Consider the following 22,743-nt stretch of genomic DNA (forward strand, 5'->3'; position numbering starts at 1 on the left):
TCAGCATTGAGCATGCTTAAACCATTCAAGGCTTTATACACCTCTATCAGATCACCTCGCTGGTGCCCAGTCTCCAGACACTGTAATTTGCAAAACTTAAGCCTTTCCTCGTAAGAGCACCCCTTTGTTCCATTCACTAATCTTGTTGCCCTTCTCTGTACTCGTTCCAGCAGCTCTACATCCTTCTTGAAATGAGGCCTCCAGACCTGTATACAGTACTCTAGGTGTGGCCTGACCATTGCCTTATACAATGGAATAATCACCTCCTTATCCCTGCTGGAAAAATTCCTGTATATCATTGACAATACTCCATGAGCTACTCTTGCAGCCCGTCTGCACTGCTCAGAGAACTTCATATCTGCCTGCACAATCACCCCCAAGTCCCTTTCATTCTCTACCACTGTCAGTGTAGTACCACAGAGTTGATACGTTGCCCTGGGGTTGCTGTTTCCCATGTGTAGTACTTTACATTTGTCAATGTTAAACTTCATTTGCCACCTCTCAGCCCATCTGCTCAACCTTTCCAGATCCTGTTGCAGCAGTGTAGTGTCAGTAGTGTCCTTGACAACCCTGCCAACCTTTGTATCATCTGCAAACTTGGACATTAAGCTTGATATACCATCATCAATATCATTTATAAATACAGAAAACAATAATGGACCCAACACTGAGCCCTGAGGGACTCCACTAATAACATTAGTCCACGATGAGCAGTGTCCATTGATTACCACTCTCTGTCTTCTCCCACTCAACCACCCCTTTATCCATAGCAGCAATTTGCCTCCAATGTCACACTGCTCCAATTTGTGTAGCAGTCTTCCATGTGCAACAGTATCAAAAGCCTTTCTAAGATCCAAGTATATAATATCAAAGTTATTCCCTGCATCCAGTTCTTTTGTGACTGCATCATAGTATCCAATCAAGTTGGTCAGGCAAGACTTCCCCTTAACAAAACCATGCTGTGTCTGAGCTATAACTGAAGTCTTGTCTAAATGATCCTGCAGTGCTTCTTTAACCAGTGCCTCCATTAATTTTCCTGGAAAAGAAGTTAAGCTCACAGGTCTATAGTTACTTGTGTCAGCCTTTGATCCTCCTTTGTGAATTGGGGTCACATTTGCACATTTCCAGTCTATGGGTACCTCCCCTGAGTCCAAGGAAGCTCTCATAATTATGGCTAAGGGTTTGCTTACATCCTTTGCTGCCTCCTTTAATATAACTGGATAGATCCCATCCACCCCGGGTGCCTTTCTTGTGTTTATCTTCAACAGTTTCTCCTCCACTTTACTCCCAGTTATTTCAAGATTCTGTAGCTTACTGCTAGAGTTGAATACACCTCTGGCATTCCCCTTGCTGAATAACTCCTCATGTGTGAATGTCGATGCAAAATATTCATTTAGTTTGTTAGCTACCTGAGCAGGATCATCAACAGTTGACCCATCAATATCAAGTGGACCAATCTGATTCATCCCCTTCCTTCTAGAGTTTACATAAGTAAAGAACTCTTTGCTGTTTTTCTTTGCATCCCTTGCCAAGGATTTCTCGTAATCTGCCTTCGCCTGCCTAACCTCCTTTGTAACTTGGTTGCATATCAACTTGTATCTATCATAGGCTTCTGTGTCATGTGTTAATTTGTAAGTATCCCATGCATTTTTCTTCTCTGCCATATGCCTCATTAGTTCATCTGACATCCATTTTGGCCTAAACCTTGAACAATATTTCTTAGTTGGTATGTAAAGCCTAGTAGCTTCCAAGATATGTTCTTTGAATGCTTCCCATTTTGAATTTGCTGTTGGTAACATCATCAGTTGGTCCCACTGTATAGAATTTAAATACTGTCTCAGTCCACCGTAGTCGCCTTTACGGAAGCAATAACCCTTCCCTTTACCCCTAATGGTAGTTACCTCTTTCAGTAAATCCCACTTCAGCACACTGTGATCACTGCCACCTAGTGGTTCATTTATCTGCAGATTCTTAATGCATGAAGAATCACTGCTGATAATCAAATCAAGAGTATTACTCCCTCTAGTTGCCTCCTGAACATGCTGATGTAGAAAACAATCATCCAATAAATCCACAAAAGCCCTGCTAGTGTGTGAGTAACCAGCCCCCATATTCCAGTCAATATCTGGGAAATTAAAATCTCCCATTATAAGACTCTCTGATTTACTGGCCCACTCTATTTCCCTGTACAGTTCCTTATTATACTCATCAGAGTCATTAGGCCTATAGCACACTCCTACTCTCAATTTTGATCTCCCAATGCTTATGTCACACCAAACTGACTCAACACTGCACTGTCCAGCGATGTCGACTGGCTTCACTTCCTTGGTTTTTATGTGTTTCTTAACTAATAGCATAACCCCTCCCCCCTTCCTATCCTGTCTATCCTTTCTGTAGACGTTGTACTCCCCAAATTGCAGTTCTGCATCCCTTATATCTGTGTGACACCACGTCTCTGATATCCCAACAATATCTGCCTTTGATGTTTTGAGCAATACCTCAAATTCATCAAATTTATTTACTAAACTCCTAGCATTGGTGTACACGCAAGTATACCTGCACCTGTTTCTATTCTTAGCTACCCTAACACAACCCATGTGTTTATTTGTACCGCAATGGCTCCCAGCAGTCTCTGAAATACCATGCATCTTGTTTTTCAGGCTTCTGCTCATTCTAATAGAAGCAGTGCAAGAATCTCTTTCACCTCTGCCAGTGGCTACTGTCAATCTATTGGTCTTTGTCTCCCCCCAAGCTAGCAGTTTTCCGACCCACCTAACACTGCCTCGATAGCATCAGCAAATATTCTTGCACCCTTTCTATTTAAGTGTATCCCATCCCTGTAGAAGCAATCTCTCCTGTTAACAAGTACAGTCCAGGCTGAAAAAAATTCTACCCCTTGAGCCTTGCACAATCTTTCCAGGGCCGAATTGATCGACAAGGCTCTCATCATATACTCCCTCCTATCGTGTCTGGGCAAAATTGCAGACACTTTCAAATTCAACCCTAATTCTCGGCTTTTGTTCAACAGTGACCTGTACTTGTTAAGTAATTCTGCCGGTCTCCTACTCTTAATATTATTAGTGCCAACGTGTACAACTATATCACCTTTTGTGCCCTTAAAAGATGATATTCGCTCTACAACGTCATCAACCTTTGCCCCTGGCAGACATACCCTGGTCCTGTTCCACCTATCTTTTTTACAAAGCATGTTGCCCGTTTCCCTGACAATAGAGTCACCAACAACTACTAGTTCCTTTGGGACCAGCGCATTCTGCCTTGGGGGTTGTCTCTGTGTCACGCGATGCCCAAGTGCAAGCTCTGGCGTTGATGTGGGCAGCTGAGAGCTTGATGGGCCCCTCAATTTAGTTTCTTCGAGGGCATCCACCCTGTCCTTCAAGCTCTCATATAGGCCCACAAGAACGCTGAGTTGCTGCCTGATATCGATACACTCCTTGCATCGCGCACACACAAAGACATCCCCCTTGGCAGTATCATGTCCCGTACCCGATTGCTCTGCAAACATCAAGCAAACAGTGCATTTTATAAGGCTGTGAGTCAGAGGACAACTGCCCCCCTCAGTTCTGCTCTGAGCCACAGCGCTTCCATTAGCTTGAGCCTTTTGCTTTGCTGCTCTGGTCTGAGTCATGATTCTATTAATTTATTAATTAATTATAATTAATTATGTTATGTTATTAATTATGTTAAATATAATTAATTATATTACGTTTGTAATCTAAGTCGTTATATGTATTTATTTAAACGTACAATTTAACTGCTAACGAAGTTCAACTAACGCTATCTAGTGCGGCATACAACTATCGTATCACAATGGCGGGAAAATTACGAACGCTAGCGGAGTTGAAACACGTGGAAACCTTTACCGATACTTTTATGCAATTACAAGGCCGAGTAAAGAATAAATACACCAAGTTAATCAGAAAATCTGTAGTAGAGGCATGCAGCAGAAACAGTATGTCTATGGGTGAGTGGAGAGACTGTTAGAGTTTGTTTGTCATTTGGTTTTTAGAAGCATTAGCAACTAAGGCCATATTGCTCTGGGGATAAGCGGTGGTCATTCCTTAACTTTTCCGCATCCTTCTTATTTGGTGGTCACGGGCTCGAACCCAGTCTAATCAAGAAGCATGTGCTAGGCACTGCTGCTCCTGCCCACCTGGCTACGGAGGCACCCACTCTGTTAGAGATGAATCATTAATTAATCTTACTGCCCTCTTCTGAATGGAATCAAGTAGCCTGATAGAGGTTTTGGGGGCACCACCCCAGATGTGGGAACAATATTCCATGGTAGGGCGGATTTGTGATTTGTACAGAGTAAACAGCTGTTTGGAAGAAAAGTAATGCCGAGAGTGAAAGAGAAAACCAAGTTTTTTAGATGCAGAGGAAGCAATATTTGTAATGTGCTTGTGCCAAGAGAGATTAGAAGTCAGGGTAATCCCCAAAAGAGATATATCATTTTGCCTAGAAATCGAAGTGTCACCAAAGATAAGCATAGGAGCAGAAGAATCATGTATAAGACAAGACTGAGTTTTAGAAGGATTGAAATTAACTAAGTTGTCATTGCCCCACTGGAGAATTACCTGAAGATCGACATTTAATGAATTGGTAGCAGATTTTCGAGAAGTTGAAGCTGATTGAGCAGGGCAAGGTTTCTCAAAGTGGAAAGCAATGTGCTATCATCGGTAAACTATGCATAGGATTCCAGTCAATGGAAGAAGGTCATTAATATACAAGAGGAAAAGAGTGGAGGAAAGAACTGAGCCTTGGGGGAATCCAGCATTAGTGGAGAAGTTAGAAGACAGAGAGCCATCTACCATCACCCTCACTGAGCGAACAGAGAGAAAAATGAATAACCAATTATTAAAAACAATTGGCAAACCATAAGATGTAAGCTTGTTTAGAAGACCTTTGTGCCAAATGCAGTTGAAAGCCTTTGAGATGCCAAGAGCAACTGCTTGTATTTCACCGAACTTTCCATTGAATTAGTCCATAAATGAGTAACAAAAGCCAGAATATCACCAGTGGATCAACACCGACGGAATCCATACTGGTGATTTTTGATCAGACAGAAGGTTTCTAGGTATTTTAAGGGTTGCAGTTAATTGATTTCTCCATTACTTTAGAAAGAATAGAAGTAATTGCAGTGAGACAATAATTGGATGGGAGGGATTTGTCACCCTTTTTAGGAACTGGCTGGATATGAGCAAATTTTCAAGCAGAAGGGAAAAATACCTTTTGGAATAAGAAAGTGAAAAAAGGCAGCTAAGAACAGGAGTAAGTTCGGGAGCACAGGTTTTGAGAAGAAGTGGAGAAATATCATTGGGATCTGGAGCATTCTTAGCATCAAGATTCGTCAAAATCCTTCTGACATCCTTTTGACGAAAGACCACAGGAGGCATTGAATGGAGTGTGTTTTGAAAACCGGGAGGTGTTTTACCAAGATCATTAATACATGAGTTGGAAGAAAAATGGGATGCTAGCAGGTCAGCTTTAGCCTTGGCTGAAGTGACAGCAGAACCATCTGGTTTGGACAGAGGTGGGAGCAGAGATGGGCAAAAGTTGCAGCCAATAGCTTTGGCAAGAGACCAGAATGCTCAGCTACCATTAGGGCAAGAAGCAAGTTTTCTACTCTTAGCCCATTCAAATTCTAGTTTGGACTGATTAATAACTGCTTTACAATTGTTGTGAGCTTTGGTGTAGGCAGAAAATGAAACCGAAGAATTAGAAACAAGCCAATTACGATATGCAACAGTCTTCTCTTGAACAGCCTTAGCACATATATTGGAAAACCAAAGTTTAGATACAGGAAGAAATTTTAAAGTGGAGTGTGGGATAAAGGATTCCATTCCCGCAAGAATAATTTCCCTGACACAATCTGAGCAAACGTGACATCGGAAGTTTTGAAACAGTAATCCGACCAAGGAAAAGAAGAAAAGAAATCTCGCAGGTCATCCCATTTTACCTCCTTGTAATGCCAAACAACACAAGGTTGGGAATAGCCATGAGATAAAGGCTCCATTGTAGAAGAGACAATCACCAAGTTGTGATCTGAAGTGCCTAAAGGACCTTTCACTTCGACCATGTACTTAGAAAGGTTGTTTGTGAGAAAAAGATCAAGCATGTTGGCTGTATGGTTAGGATTGTCCAGTATTCTTGTAAGTAAATGAACAATCTGTGCAAGGTCATTAGTAATTGCAAAAGCCTCAGCATCTCAACCAGCTGGGTCAGTGCGACAGAAAACAGAAGCCAGTTGGAGTTGTAAACATTAAAATCACCAAGGAAAATTACCTCACTGTTAGGAAAGTTGGACTGTAGAAAGTCAAGTTGCAAAGAGAGGATGTCAAAGAGATCCAAGTGATTAGTGGAGTTGGGAGAATGGTAGAGACAACAGATGAATTTGACACAACGAGGTAGAGAGAGAGATTTTAAGCCAAAGAAGATCGAAAAGAGGAGATTCCAAGTTTCCAAGTCTTTGATAGGGAATATCAGATGGACATATGCACAAGTACCACCTTTCAGGGGAAAGGAATCATACAGCGAATAATTTGGAATCATACAGCGAATAATTCAAATTCAATAATTTGAATTATTCAACCGATTCAAATCGGTTGAATAATTCAAGCGATTTGAATCGGTTGATTCAACTACTGCTCATCTACTGAGATGAGCAGTAGTTGAATCAACCGATAACTGAGATTCAGCTCTAAAATGGCCTGCCAACACCGTTTTAGAGCTGTACCCGCGAATGTAAGGAAGATTGGATCTCACCACGATGTTCATTGTAACCTCAAAAGTCACCAATCATACTGCATGATGGAAGAGATGGGGAAGGATTGACCAGAACTCAGCTCTTAACTTTGTTTATTTAATTTTAAAAAATAGTGATTCTGTACTTTACAATCAGTTTTATGTATTTTTTATTGTATAAAATAATAGCTGTATAAAATAATAATTTATTGTATAAAATAAAGTACTAGACAAAATATAAAATAAATATGAGGGCTATTAAATAAAGAATGATCGTAATTTTTTTCCCAACAAACCTTTATTAATCATCCATATTTTGATGGTCATTTTCAAAGTAGTTGCCCATTTGATAAAATGTACTTACTTCACAGTTTCTGCCATTTTTTAAAAATATGGTGAAAGCCATTTTTTGACCTGCATTTGAGAATCTCGTCCATTATTTTTACAAATTCTTCTGATGACAAGAAACATTTTCCTTGAAGCTTCTTCTTTAACTTTGGAAATTAAGAAAAAATTGCAGAGTGCATGGTCAGGGCTGTACGGTGGATGTGAAACACATTTGACATTAATGCTAGTTAAGTACTTAATGACAATATGATCAGTTCAAGGTCTCACATTGTCATGATGCAACATCCATCCACTTTCATTGGTTGTTTGTGACGAATGTGATTCTGCAAAGTATACAGTACAGTTCGGCAATAAAGTCTGATAATAGTCGTATAACACAATAACAGGACAACATTTTAACAAGAACAAGTCAATGCTGAAAAAAAAAGCCATGAGTTAGAGTTCAATTTGAAAGTGTCTGCAATTTTGCCCAGACACAATAACAGGAGGGAGTATATGATGAGAGCCTTGTCGATCAATTCGGCCCTGGGGAGATTGTGCAAGGCTCAAGGGGTAGAATTTTTCTCAGACTGGTCTGTGCTTGTTAACAATAGAGACTGCTTCTACAGGGATGGGATACACATAAATAGAGAGGGTGCAAGAATATTTGCTGAAGCTATCGAGGCAGAGTTAGGTGGGTCAGAAAACTGCTAGCTTGGGGGATACACTGACTAATAGGTTAACAGAAGCCTCTGGCAGAGGTAAAAGTGATTCTTGCACTACTTCTATTGAAATGCAATTGAGCAGAAGCCTGGAAAGCAAGGCAATGGGGATTTCCAGGACTGCTGGGAGTCATAGTGGAACAAGTAAATACAAGAACTGTGTTAGAGTAACTAAGTGTAGAAACAGATGCATGTATACTTGCATGTACACCAATGCTAGGAGTATAGTTAATAAATTCGATGAGCTTGAAGTGCTAGTCAAGACATCAAAGGCAGATATTGTTGGGATATCAGAGACATGGTGTCACACAGACATAAACAGTGCAGAACTGGAATGGGGAGTACAATGTGTACAGAAATGATAGACAGGACAGAAAAGGAGGAGGGGTTATGCTGTTAGTTAAGGAACACAAAATCTAAGGAAGTGCATCCAATTGATGTTGGTGGACAATGCAAAGTTGAGTCTGTTTGGTGTGACATAAGCACTGGGAAAGGAAAAATGAGAGTAAGTCTGTGTTATAAGCCAAATGAATCTGATGAGTATAATGAGCAGTTGTGCAGAGAAATAGAGTGGGCCAATAAATCAGAGTGTCCTATAATGGGGGATTTTAATTTCCCAGAGATTGACTTGAATTTGTGGGTTGGTCACTCACACACACTAGCAAGGCTTTTGTGGATTTATTAGATGATTGTTTTCTCCACCAGCATGTTCGGGAGGCAACTAGGGAGAGTAATACTTTTGATCTGATTATCAGTAGTGATTCTTCATGCATCAAGAATCTACAGATAAAGGCACCACTAGGTGGCAGTGATCACAGTGTGCTGAAGTGGGATTTACTCAAAGAGGTAACTAAGATCAAGGGTAAAGGGAAGGGTTTTTGCTTTGCTTTCGTAAAGGTGACTACGGTGGTCTGAGACAGTATTTAAATTCTATTCCATGGGACCAACTGATGTTACCAACAGCAAATTCAAAATGGGAAGTATTCAAAGAATTAATCTTTGAAGCTACTAGGCTTTTCATACCCAACAAAGAAATATTCTTCAAGATTTAGGCCTAAAGGGATGTCAGATGAACTAATTAACATGTGACAGAGAAGAAAAATGCATGGGATACATATAAATTAACATGTGACACACAAGCCTATGATAGATATAAGCTGATCTGTAACCAAGTTACAAAGGAGATTAGGCAGGCGAAGGCAGATTATGAGAAACCTTTGGCAAAGGATGCAAAGGAAAAACAGCAAAGAGTTCTTTTCTTATGTAAACTCTAGAAGGAAGGGGATGAATCAGATTGGTCCATTTGATATCGATGGTTCAACTGTTGATGATCCTGCTCAAGTAGCTAACAAACTAAATGAATATTTTGCATCTAGATTTACACATGAGAAGTTATTCAAGGAGGAGAATGCCAGAGGTGTATTCAACTCTGGCAGTAAGCTAAATAACTCAAAGTAAATTGGAGGAGAAATTGTTGAAGATAAACACAAGAAAGGCACCTGGGGTGGATAGAATCAATCCAGTTATATTAAAGGAGGTAGCAAAGGAAGTAAGCAAACCCTTAGCCATAATTATGAGAGTTTCTCTGGACTCAGGGATGGTACCCATGGACTGGAGATGTGCAAATGTGACCCTAATCCACAAAGGAGGATCAAAGGGAGACACAGGTAATTACAGACCTGTTAATTTAACTTCTGTTCCAGGGAAATTAATGGAAGCACTAGTTAAAGAAGCATTCCAGGATCATTTAGAGAAGACTTCAGTTATAGCTCGGACACAGCTATAACTGAAGACAAGGGGAAGTCTTGTCTGACTAATTTTATTGGATACTGTGATGTAGTCACAAAGGAGCTGGATGCAAAGAATAACTTTGATATCATATATTTTGATCTTGGAAAGGCCTTTGATACTGTTGAAAATGAAAGACTGCTGCACAAATTGGAGCAGTGTGGCATTGGAGGCAAATTACTGCTATGGATAAAGGAATGGTTGAGTGGCAGAAGACAGAGAGTGATAATCGATGGACACTGCTCTTCACGAACTAATGTTATTAATGGAGTCCCTCAAGGTTCAGTGTCGGGTCCATTGTTGTTTTCTGTATTTATAAATGATATTGGTGATGGTATATCAGGCTTAATTAGCATTAGCATTAGCAGAGGCATATGATGCAAGAAAGCAAGCTTATTCAGCATCAGCCAAAAAAAAAAAAAAAAAAAAAAAAAAAAAACACAACCACTACTCCCATTTCACCCCTCCGTTCGTTCGAAATACCTGTTCAGCTGAGCCTTAAATTTATTTAGGCTATCAACTTCAACAACAAGCGATGGGAGTCTATTCCACAAACCAACTGCCCGCTGGCTAAAGGCAAATTTCCGCACATCTATCCGACATCCGTCCTTCCTCAATTTGAATTTATGCCCTCTCAGGTGATTATTCTGAGCAAGAGGAAGAATCCCATCGGCATTGAGCATGCTCAAGCCATTCAAAGCCTTATACACCTCTATCAGATCACCTCGCCGATGCCTAGTCTCCAGGCTCTGTAATTTGCAAAACTTAAGCCTTTCTTCGTAAGAGCAACCCTTTGTTCCATTCACCAATCTTGTTGCCCTTCTCTGTACTCGTTCCAGCAGCTCTACATCCTTCCTGAAATGAGGCCTCCAGACCTGTATACAGTACTCAATGTGTGGCCTGACCAATGCCTTATACAAGGGAATAATCACATCCCTGTCCCTGCTTGAAAAATTCCTGTATATCATTGACAAGACACCATGAGCTACTCTTGCAGCTCGTCTGCACTGCTCAGAGAACTTCATATCTGCCTGCACAATTACCCCCAGGTCCTTTTCATTCTCTACCACTGTCAGCGTAGTACCACAGAGTTGATACGTTGATCTGGGGTTACTGTTTCCCATATGTAGTACTTTACATTTGTCAATGTTAAACTTCATTTGCCACCTCTCAGCCCATCTGCTCAACCTTTCCAGATCCTGTTGCAGCAGCATAGTATCAGTAGTGTCCTTAACAACCCTGCCAACCTTGGTATCATCTGCAAACTTGGACATTAAGCCTGATACACCATCATCAATATCATTTATAAATACAGAAAACAACAATTGACCCAACACTGAACCCTGAGGAACTCCACTAATAACATTAGTCCACGTTGAGCAGTGTCCATTGATTACCACTCTCTGTCTTCTGCCACTCAACCATCCCTTTATCCATAGCAGCAATTTGCCTCCAATGCCACACTTCTCCAATTTGTGCAGCAGTCTTCCATGCGCAACAGTATCAAAAGCCTTTCTAAGATCCAAATATATAATATCAAAGTTATTCCCTGCATCCAGTTCTTTTGTGACTACATCATAGTATCCAATCAAATTGGTCAGACAAGACCTGCCTTTAACAAAACCATGCTGTGTCTGAGCTATAACTGAATTCTTGTCCAGATGATCCTGCAGTGCTTCTTTAACCAGTGTCTCCATTAATTTTCCTGGAACCGAAGTTAAACTAACAATTCTATAATTACTTGTGTCAGCCTTTGATCCTCCTTTGTGAATTGCGGTTACATTTGCACATCTCCAGTCCATGGGTACCTCCCCTGAGTCCAAAGAAGCTCTCATAATTATGGCTAGGGGTTTGCTTACTTCCTTTGCTGCCTCCTTTAATATAACTGGATAGATCCCATCCACCCCGGGTGCCTTTTTTATGTTTATCCTCAACAATTTTAACGTATCAACTCTGTGGTACTACACTGACAGTGGTAGAGAATGAAAAAGACCTGGGGTAATTATTAAGGCAGATATGAAGTTTTCTGAGCTGTGCAGACAGTCTGCAAGAGTAGCTCATGGTGTCTTGTCAATGATATACAGGAATTTTTCTAGCAGGGATAAGGAGGTGATTATCCCCTTGTATAAGGCAATGGTCAGGCCACACCTTGAATACTGTATACAGGTCTGGAGTCCTCATTTTAAGAAGGATGTAAAGTGTTGGAACGAGTACAGAGAAGGGCAGCAAGATTAGTGAACAGAACAAAGGGTTGCTCTTACGAAGAAATGCTTAAGTTTTGCAAATTACAGTCTGGAGATTAGGCACCAGCGAGGTGATCTGATAGAGGTGTATAAAGCCTTGAATTGTTTGAGCATGCTCAATGCTGATGGGATTCTTCCTCTTGCTCAGAATAATCACCTGAGAGGGCATAAATTCAAATTGAGGAAAGACAGTTTTAGGATAAATGTGTTGAAGTTTGCCTTTAGCCAGCGGGTGGTTGATTGCTGGAACAAACTTCCATCTGTCGTTGTAAAAGTTGATAGCTTAAATAGATTCAAAGCAGAACTTGACAAAAATTTGGAGTGAGGGGATGGGTGAAATAAAGGGAGTTTTTTTTTTTTTTTTGGCTGATGCTATATAAGCTTGTTTTCTTGAATCATGTGCCCTGGCTAATGCTAATGCCAACATGCTGGTAAACCATTCCTTGAATGTCAAAAAGAGAAATGACTATAACTTTTCCTACAGAAGCTACAACTTTTTGCTTTTTTTCAGTATTGGCAATGATGTAGACTTCCAACCAGAGCTTTGTTGCTTACTCTCTGGGTCAAAATAATGAAGCCATTTCTTATCTTCTGTTGTTATCACCGTGTGCAAAACCTCATCATCTTCAGTAACTATCTGTTCCATCACCTGGCAAACCGTCATGCAAACATGCTGTTGCTCAAGTGTGAGTAGTCTTGGAATCCAGCATGCACAAACACATGTCACATGCAAGCGGTCATAGAGAATACCATGCATGCTTCCAACTGATATTCTCTCATGATTATAGAAACAGTGTTTATGGTTTTTGTGATAACACCAATGGTTGGAGCTCTGGGACTACTGATTTTTCTGATCGAATCACATTCTTCTTTAAACATTCTAAACCACCTGTGAGCCATGCTATATGAAAGCATAGATTCAGCATAAGCCTCTTTTATTTTGTATGCTTTAACTGATGTTTTCTTGAGACTGAAACAAAATTTGAAAGCAGCCTACTGTTCCTTGCATGCCACATCCATTGTTTCATAGGCAAAACTGAACAGGCATAAACTTGACTGACTGCCAAGGTGATACCATGCACATGAGTAAGCTATACAGTTGCTGTGTGATGCAGCTTGGTTTTGTCTTAAATTCTGCAGACCAGCCAGAAATAGCAAGCAGTATGGTTGTTCATAAAAAAAATATGATCATTCTTTTATTGAATAGTCCTCGTAGTTTACAGAAAAGCACACACTGAAATTTTTGAGTTTTTTTTAATAAAATTTTCAGAGTATCAAATAGTTGATGCAGTTCAGTGCCATTCTACTACTCAATTGATAAAGCATGTTGACTTCTTGTCTAGTTTTAAAATTGTACCAGTGTGTGTGTGTGTGTGTGTGCGCGCGCGCAAGCAAAGCATCACTGGCAGTTTTCTACAAGCAGATGCTGTCCCTGCAATGTTTTCAATGCTGATTTAGACTGTTACCTGGGAATATACTGGTTACATGCCCATGTAGAATTGCCCTTGGACTTCTGAATTATTAAGAGAAATTATGTAGTTTCTAATTGCTAGTGATGAAACAAATGGGCTGCACAATGAATATAATGCATCAGGATTCCTGTATTTATTCTCTAAAATTAAAAAATAATTAGATTTTGTGTTTCTTAACTAACAGCATAACCCCTCCTCCCTTCCTGTCCTGTCTAATCTATCTGTACACATTGTACTCCTCAAATTACGATTCTGCACTGCTTATATCTGTGTGACACCACGTCTCTGATATCCCAACAATATTTGCCTTTAATGTCTTGACTAGCACTTCAAGCTCATCAAATTTATTAACTATACTCCTAGCATTGGTGTACATGCAAGTATACATGCACCTGTTTCTACTCTTAGTTACCCTAACACAGCCCATGTATTTATTTGTTCCACTATGATTCCCAACAGTCCTGGAAATCTCCATTGCCTTGCTTTCCATGCTGCTGCTGCTGCTCATTCTAATAGAAGCAGTGCAAGAATCACTTTTGCCTCTGCCTTTGGCCACTGTTAACCTTTTAGTCTGTGTATTCCCCCCCTCAAGCTAGTAGTTTACCGAACCACCTAACACTGCCTTGATATCATCAGCAAATTAGTATTAGTATTAGTAATGGCCGCATGGTGCAAGAACGCCTATGGCTTATCAGCCCCCCCCAAATAAAACAATGATAAAAATAAATAAATAAAATAATAATAATAATTAATAAAAGAAAAGGAAATTAAACCTATCATCCTATGCGCTTCCCTCACCCGAAGGTACTATCCAAATGACCTTTGAATTTTCCCAAACTGTCAGCCTCTACCACCCATGTAGGCAACTTATTCCAGTAATTTATAACTCGCTGGCTAAAATAAAACTTCCTGCAGTCTAATCTAAACATTCCCCCCCCCCGTAACTTGAATTTATGTCCCTTAGTTCTAGCATCATTTATAATCTTGAAAATTTTGTCATCTGTTAATTTTACTGACCTCTCAGAGCCTTACACACCTCAATCAAATCTCCTCTAAGGTGCCTAGTTTCCAAACTCTGCAACCCACATATTCAAAGTCTTTCTTCATAAGGATGCCCTTTTGCCGATCTCACTAGGTGAGTTACCCGTCTTTGCACCCTTTCAAGAAGCTCAATGTCTTTCTTTAGGTGCAGTCTCCATACTTGAACACAGTATTCCAAGTGTGGTCTAACAAAAGCCTTATATAATGGAATTATCACATCCCTATCTCTACTTGCAAAAGTTCGATAAATCATCGATGCGACACCATGGGCCTTCCTTACAACCTGTTACAATGCTCAGAGAATTTCATGTCTGCAGTCGTATCTAAACATTTCTGCAGTCCAATCTAAACATTTCTGCAGTCCAATCTAAACATTTCCCCCCCCCCCCCCCGTAACTTGAATTTATGTACTAACCTAGTTCTAGCATCATTTATAATCTTGAAAATTTCGTCCTCGTTCATTTTACTGATGCCTTTCAGAGCCTTAAACACCTCAATCAAATCTATTATGCATGGATATTGTCGTTTCTTGCAGATCTTGTTTTTTTTTTTTTTTTTTTAAGGAGCATTAGCAACTAAGGCCATATTGCTCCGGGTCATGCGGTGGTCATTCCCTGACCTTTCCGCATCCTCCGAATTTGGTGGTGACGGGCTCGAACCCCGGTTTAATCAAGAAGCGTGTGCTACGCACTGCTGCTCCTTCCCACCTGGCTACGGAGACGCCAAACAGATCTTGTTAGTGCTGCATGTGTAATTTGTGATAAAGCATGATAGAGTAACATGATAGTATGATTGTAACAATACAAATACAGTAAACCCTTGATTTAATGGACTAATAGGGGAGAAGGGATGTCCGTTAATGCCAAAAGTCTGTTAAATCGAATGTAACCTGGGGGGGGGGTTACATTCGATTTAACATTCATTTTTTATTGTTCTTAATGTAAAAAAAAAAAAAAAAAAACTTTAATACAATATACAGTACTGTACAATATAAAATTATGTTACAGTTTGGCCTTTAATTTACGAATATGAGAAACAGTTTATTTTTTTACGCCGTAAATTTCACAAACACATGCTACTGAAACATCTTGTTCTAATTTCTCAATTAGCTCTAATTTCTGTGCGACATTTAAGTTCACATGCTTTTTTTTAACTCCTCTATCACTTGATGCCATTTTAAATTGTAAGGATTGCAAAATTATTTAATAAATAAAGCCACAATTCAGAAATCACAGAAACACTCTGTATACAACCTGACTGCACGATAGCTTGAGGCAGACAGACTGAAACAAAGCGAGTCGGTAGACCTGCAGTTTAGTGTCACGTTCAGCTCACAAGTCATCACCTACTCTTATCTGTAATCTGGGAAAACAGCTATTTCAACATGTTTTCAGAAAGAATAAAAAACAGTTTCCTGAATTTGATTATAAAAATAAAAGTAGGTAATTATCAAAACAATAATGCAAACAGGTAATTATTATTAATTTTTAATTAATAATAACACCGAAGTTTTGTATAACCTAAAAAAGAAATAATATGTTCGAGATTAATATGTACATTACTGTATTATTCTGTATTATATCTGTTATTATTCTTATACATTACTCTCTGGTCCGTTAAATCCAAAATCCGTTATATCAGGGTCTGTTAAATCAAAGGTTTACTGTATATATTTTTGCAATCATACTATTTAACAAATTGCTACAATAAAATGGGTAATTAAGCTATTGGCCTAACCTCTTCCAAACGTTGATTCGATAAAGTAAGCAGTGGAGGTGTATATCCTATTTATCACTAACATTGATTTGGTATAGTAAGTAGTGGGCGTGAGCATAAATTACATCATTCATTATTTTGGTTCTAGCTGTTTGAATTTAGTAGTTGTCATCAAAGATATTTACACATAAAACATCTTTCATGCATACAGGATACACATGTGATTTTTTTTTTTTAAGGAAATAAAGAAAAATAGATCGGAATTAATTACATTATTGTTAAAATTTTTATGTTTTTAATATTTAACTTCCCTTTATTGTTTTTTAAAGGAATTTTTTATCGAAGTAATTCCTGTAAATGTTGGAACACCAATTTTATCTGTTAATTTGGGCTTGCAAAGTCTGATTCAAGCTGACATTCAAGTAAGTATAAATGAATCCCATTTTTCTTTAATTAGAAAAGAGTAATTAACATTATTTTATTATTAGTTACTTAAGGGAAGTGTGTTGTACAAAAGAAATCATTTGTTTATTATTTCTAGTTAAATATGATAGCATATCTATTTATTAACATTTAAATGCTTCATTTATTGAAACAGTATATTTGTTATTTAACTTTATAGTAACTGTAGATTTTTTTTAACTATAATTTCTACTTCTAGTTACAAATAAAGAAACTAATAAAAATTCATGCCAAGAAGGAAAATACTCTTGTTTTAGATTAAACCAAGTTAGCATTAGTGGAGGCACATGACACAAGATAGCAAGCTTACATAGCTTCAACAAAAAAAAAAAAAAAAAAGCTCTTCCCATTTCACCCATCCATTCACTCCAAGTATTTGTCTAGTTCTACCTTGAACTTATTTACGTTATTGACCTCCACAACAATAGATGGAAGTTTGTTCCAACTGTCAACCACCCGCTAGCTAAAGGCAAATTTCCGCACATCTATTCTACAATTCTTTTTCCATAATTTGAATTTCTGTCACCTCAGGTGAGTAATCTGAGCAAGAGGTAGAATCCCATCAGCATTAAGCTTGCTCAAATTATTCAAGACCTTACACACTTTGATTAGATCATCTTGCAGGTACCTATTCTCCAGAAGCTGCAATTTGCAGAACTTAAGCCTTTCTTGGTAACATCAACCCTTTGTTCCACTCAGCAATCTCGTTGCCTTTCTCTGTACTTGTTCCAGCAGCTCTACATCTTTCCTAAAATGAGGCCTCCAGACCTGTATACAGTACTCAAGGTGTGGCCTGACCATTGCCTTATACAATGGGATAATCACCTCCCTATCCCTGCTAGCAAAATTCTTATATATCATTGATAAAACTCCATGACCTGCCCTGGCAGCCCCTCTGCACTGCTCAGAAATTTCATATTGGACTGCACAATTATCCCCAGGTATTTTTCACTTTCCACTTCCCTGAGAGGCGCCTCCGTAGCCAGGTGGGAAGGAACAGCAGTGCGTAGCACATGCTTCTTGATTAGACCGGGGTTCGAGCCCGTCACCACCAAATACGAAGGATGCGGAAAGGTCACGAAATGACCACCGAATATGGCCTTAGTTGCTAATGCTCCTAAAAAAAAAAAAAAAAAAAAATCCACTTCCCTGAGTGTAGTACCACACAGTTTGTATGTTTCACTTCAGTTATTGCTACCCATATGCAGTACTTTGCATTTGTCAATGTTAAACTTCAGTTGCCACTTCTCAGCCCATTTAACCAACTTATCTATATCCAGTTGGAGTAGAATACTTTCTTTACTGTCGTTAACAACCGAGCCAACCTTTGTATCGTCTGAAAACTTAACATTAACCCTGATATACCTTCATCAATATCATTGATAAATACCAAAAACAACAATATGCCCAACACTGAACCCTGGAGGACTGCACTAATAACATTAGTTCAAGAAGAGCGGTGTCCATTGATAGCCACACTCTCTGTCTTCTCCCACTCAACCATCCTTTTATGTATTGTAGCAACTTGCCCTTAATGCCATACTGCTTCAATTTGTACTGTAGTCTTCTTTACTGTTAATGATAAGCTGTTAGAATTAGCATTAGTAGAGGCATATGATGCAAGAAAGCAAGCTTATGGAGCATCACCCAAAAAAAAAAAAAAAACCACCCCCATTTCACCGCTCCGTTCGTTTGAAATACCAGTCCAGCTGAGCCTTAAATTTATTTAGGCTATCAATTTCCACAACGAGGGATAGAAGTGTGTTCCACCAAGAAACTACACGCTGGCTACAGGCAAATTTCCACACATCTGTCCAACCTCTGTCTTTCGTTAATTTGAATTTATGCCCTCTCAAGTAATTATTATGAGTAAGAGGAAGAATCCCATCAGCATTGAGCATGCTCAAGCCATTCAAGGCTTTATAAACCTCTATCAGATCACCTTGCCGGTGCCTAGTCTCCAGACACTGTAATTTGCAAAACTTAAGTCTTTCTTCGCAAGAGCAACCCTTTGTTCCATTCACTAATCTTGTTGCCCTTCTCTGTACTCGTTCCAGCATCTCTACATCCTTCTTGAAATGAGGCCTCCAGACCTGTATACTCAGGGTGTGGCCTGACCTTTGCCTTATATAAGGGAATAATCACTTCCTTATCCCTGCTAGAAAAATTCCTGTATATCATTGACAAAACACCATGAGCTACTCTTGCAGCCTATCTACACTGCTCAGAAAACTTCGTTATATGCCTGCCTTTTCATTCTCTACCACTGTCAGTGTAGTACCACAGAGTTGATACGTTGCTCTGGGGTTGCTGTTTCCCATATGTAGTACTTTACATTTATCAATGTTAAATTTCATTTCCCACCTCTCAGCCCATCTGCTCAACCTTTCCAGATCCTGTTGCAGCAGTATACCATCAGCAATGTCCTTAGCAACCCTGCCAACCTTTGTATCATCTGAAAACGTGGACATTAAGCTTGATATACCATCATCAATATCAAAATACAGAAAACAACAATGAACCCAACACTGAACCCTGAAGGATTCTACTAATAACATTAGTTCACGATGAGCAGTGTCCATTGATTACCACTATCTGTCTTCATATGCCTCTACTAATGTTATCCATAGCAGCAATTTGCCTCCAATGCCACACTGCTCCAATTTGTGTAACAGTCTTCCATGTGCAACAGTATCGAAAGCCTTTCTAAGATCCAAATATATAATATCAAAGTTATTCCCTACATCCAGTTCTTTTGTGACTGCATCATAGTATCCAATCAAATTGGTCAGGCAAGGCTTTCCCTTAACAAACCATGCTGTGTCCGAGCTATAACTGAAGTCTTGTCTAGATGATCCTGCAGTGCTTCTTTAACCAGTGCTTCCATTAATTTTCCTGGAACAGAAGTTAAACTCACAGGTCTATAATTACTTGTGTCAGCCTTTGATCCTCCTTTATGAATTAGGGTCACATTTGCACATCTCAAGTCTATGGGTACCTCTCCTGAATCCAAAAAAGCTCTCATAATTATGGCTAAGGGTTTGCTTACTTCCTTTGCTGCCACCTTTAATATAACTGGATAGATCCCATCCACCTCGGGTGCCTTTTTTATGTTTATTCTCAACAATTTCTCCTCCACTATCCTCTCAGTTATTACAAAATCATCTAGCTCACTGCCAGAGTTTACTTCACTTCTGGTATTCCCCTTCCTGAATAACTCCTCATGTGTGAATGTAGATGCAAAATACTCATTTGGTTTGTTAGCCCCTGAGCAGGATCATCAACAGTTGAACCATCAATATCCACTGGACCAATCTGATTCATCCTTTTCCTTTTAGAGTTTACCTAGGTAAAGAACTCTTTTCTGTTTTTCTTTCCATCCTTTGCCAAGGATTTCTCATAATCTGCCTTTGCCTGCCTAATCTCCTTTGTAACTTGGTTATGGACCAGCTTATATCTATCATAGGCTTCCATGTCACCCATTAATTTATATGTATCCCATGCATTTTACTTCTGTGCCATATGTCTCATCAGTCCATCTGACCTCCATTTAGGCCTAAACCTTGAACAATATTTCTTAGTTGGTATGTAAAGCCTAGTAGCTTCCAGATAAATTCTTTGAATGCCTCCCATTTTGAATTTGATGTTGGTAACATGATTAGTTGGTCCCACTGTATAGAATTTAAATACTGTCTCAGACCATCGTAGTCGCCTTTATGAAAGCAAAACCCTTCCCCTTACCCCTGATGGTAGTTACTTCTTTGAGTAAATCCCACTTCAGCACACTGTGATCACTAGCACCTAGTGGTTCTTTTATCTGCAGATTCTTAATGCATGAAGAATCACTACTGATAATCAGATGAAGAGTATTACTCCCTCTTGTTGCCTCCCGAACCTGCTGATGTAGAAAACAGTCATGCAATAAATCCACAAAAGCCTTGTTAGTGTATGAGTGACCAACCCACAAATTCATCAATATCTGGAAAATTAAAATCCCCCATTATAAGACTCTCTAATTTACTTGCCCACTCTATTTCCCTGTACAGTTTCTTATTATACTCATCAGAGTCATTAGGCCTATACCACACTCCTACTCTCAATTTTGATCTCCCAATGCTTATGTCACACCAAACTGACTCCTCACTGCACTGTCCAGCGATGTTGACTGGCTTCACTTCCTTGGATTTTATGTGTTTCATGACTAATAGCATAACCCCTCCTCCCTTCCTATCTTGTCTATCCTTTCTGTATCCCCAAATTCCAGTTCGCATTCCTTATATCTGTGTGACACCATGTCTCTGATATCCCAACAATATCTCAATACCTGAAATACCTCATATTTGAGCAAAACCTCAAATTCAGCAAATTTATTTACCAAACTCCTAGCATTGGTGTACACTCAAGTATACATGCACCTGTTCCTATTCTTAGCTACCCTAACACAACCCATGTATTTACTTGTACCACAATGACTTCCAACAGTCTCTGAAATACCTTGCATCTTGTTTTTCAGGCTGCTGCTCATTCCAATAGAAGCAGTGCAAGAATCACTTTCACTTGTGCCAGTGGCTACTGTTAATCTATTAGTCCTTGTAAAAAGGACTAATAGAATACTTCCAGGTGCCACAGTATCAAAAGCTTCCCTAAAATTCAAGTATAAGATATCAAAATTATTTTTTGCATCCAGTTCCTTTTTAACCACATCATACTTTGATTGTACTGTTGTCATTCGTGGTGAGCAGATGTGCCTATTAGAGCTCTTCATAGATACAACATAGAAGTAAAGATAAGAGGGATTACAGCAGGATTACAGACATAGAGCAGGATTTCAAAGGTTATTTAGTATATTGTAAAATTTATTTTAATAATATTTTTCTTTTCCTATAATAGTTTAATTTTTTTAATATTATAAATATAATTATTTGAAAGTTTCTTTTATTAATAATTAGTAAATTTTATAATGGTTATTACAAGATCAGCCTTGAGCACTTCGTCAGAAGGCATCATGACTCGTACAGAAATAGCCTTGCCGACCGGGCTAGCCGGGTGGGTAAAGTGCCTGCCTGGGAACCCAAAGGTCGCAGGTTTGAATCCCGCCTCAGGCTTGGATCAGAGTACTGCAAAAACCTTGGGAGGTGCATTATGGCCACAGAAGCCGATGCGCCAAAAACTAACTAAAACAAACAAAACAAAACAAACAAATACAGAAATAGCCGATGGCGATTCCCGGGTGAGTCATGATTTTATTTCTTGCAGAACCTGTGGCATGTATTCCAAGGTCGACCTAGTAGATATTCCTAGCTCACTTGGAGATTCTTTTCTTTATCACTGTTGTAAGGAGTGCAACAATCTTAAGTTTCAATTTGATGCATTGCTAGAACAATTCACTGAAAAGTCACTGAAAAAACAGGTGCTTTCCTTCGAGAATAATGTAACTGGGAGCTCGTCAGGGACTCAAGACTCTAGCAACATACTATGTGATGCACTCCTGATTCGGGCCCCAGAACAGAATAAAAAGGTGCAAACTACTCTGGTTCAAAACGACTTAGTTTTATTTGGGGACTCCATTGTCAAGGAAATGGGAAATATTGTAATAAGGATAGGTGTACTAGAACCAGGGTATGTCTGCCAGCAGCAACTATTAATGATATCATCAACAGATTGTCAGATTTTAAGGGGGTAAAGAGAATACTCTTATTCATGTGGGGACTAATGATATTAAGCATGATCTGATGATTTGTTAGACAAATATAGGACCATGCTGAGGAAATGCCGTGAGTTAGGTCACAATGTCTATGTGTCTGCAATTCTGCCCAGGCATGATAGAAGAGATTATATGCTGAAAGCCTTGTTGATTAACTCAAGGCTTGAATGACTCTGCAAGACTTTTGGGGGGAAATTTCTATCAGCTTGGCCTGCACTTGTAGGTAGAAGGAATCTGTTTTGTAGAGATGGGATATATTTAAACAAAGGTGGTACAAGAGTTTTTGCCAGTATTATTGAGGATACATTAAAGGTTCAGGGAAACTGTTAGTTTGGGGGGAGACACGGGTAATATAGATACATGTTTCTCTGATAATATTGGTCAAATTAACGCTTGCACATACTTCGAGAGTTCTTGTTTGTTACTGCAACAGAACATATTAGCAAGATCTTCTGAGGATAGAAACATTTCAAATGAGTGGGCAGCTAATACCATGGAAGTGAGCT

The 22,743-nt window shown here is 39.2% G+C and overlaps 1 protein-coding gene across 4 annotated transcripts in view; it reads left to right on the forward strand.

Moving 5' to 3' along the window:
• LOC150083681 (extracellular matrix organizing protein FRAS1-like) overlaps positions 1-22,743 on the forward strand; it is an 866,422-nt gene that overhangs the window by 512,777 nt on the left and 330,902 nt on the right. For all 4 annotated transcript variants that reach the window (XR_016547213.1, XM_090378121.1, XM_090378123.1 and 1 more), the window contains one exon: positions 16,401-16,493. Coding sequence is in view for 3 of the 4 variants with exons in the window: in XM_090378121.1 (XP_090234247.1) it covers positions 16,401-16,493 (93 nt within the window). In the remaining variant the exon portion in view is untranslated. The remainder of the gene's footprint in view (positions 1-16,400; positions 16,494-22,743) is intronic.

The sequence above is a fragment of the Mastigoproctus giganteus genome, chromosome 7, assembly GCF_048544385.1.
Source record: "Mastigoproctus giganteus isolate SK-2022 chromosome 7, ASM4854438v1, whole genome shotgun sequence".
In the NCBI taxonomy this organism is placed as follows: Eukaryota; Metazoa; Arthropoda; class Arachnida; order Uropygi; family Thelyphonidae; genus Mastigoproctus; species Mastigoproctus giganteus.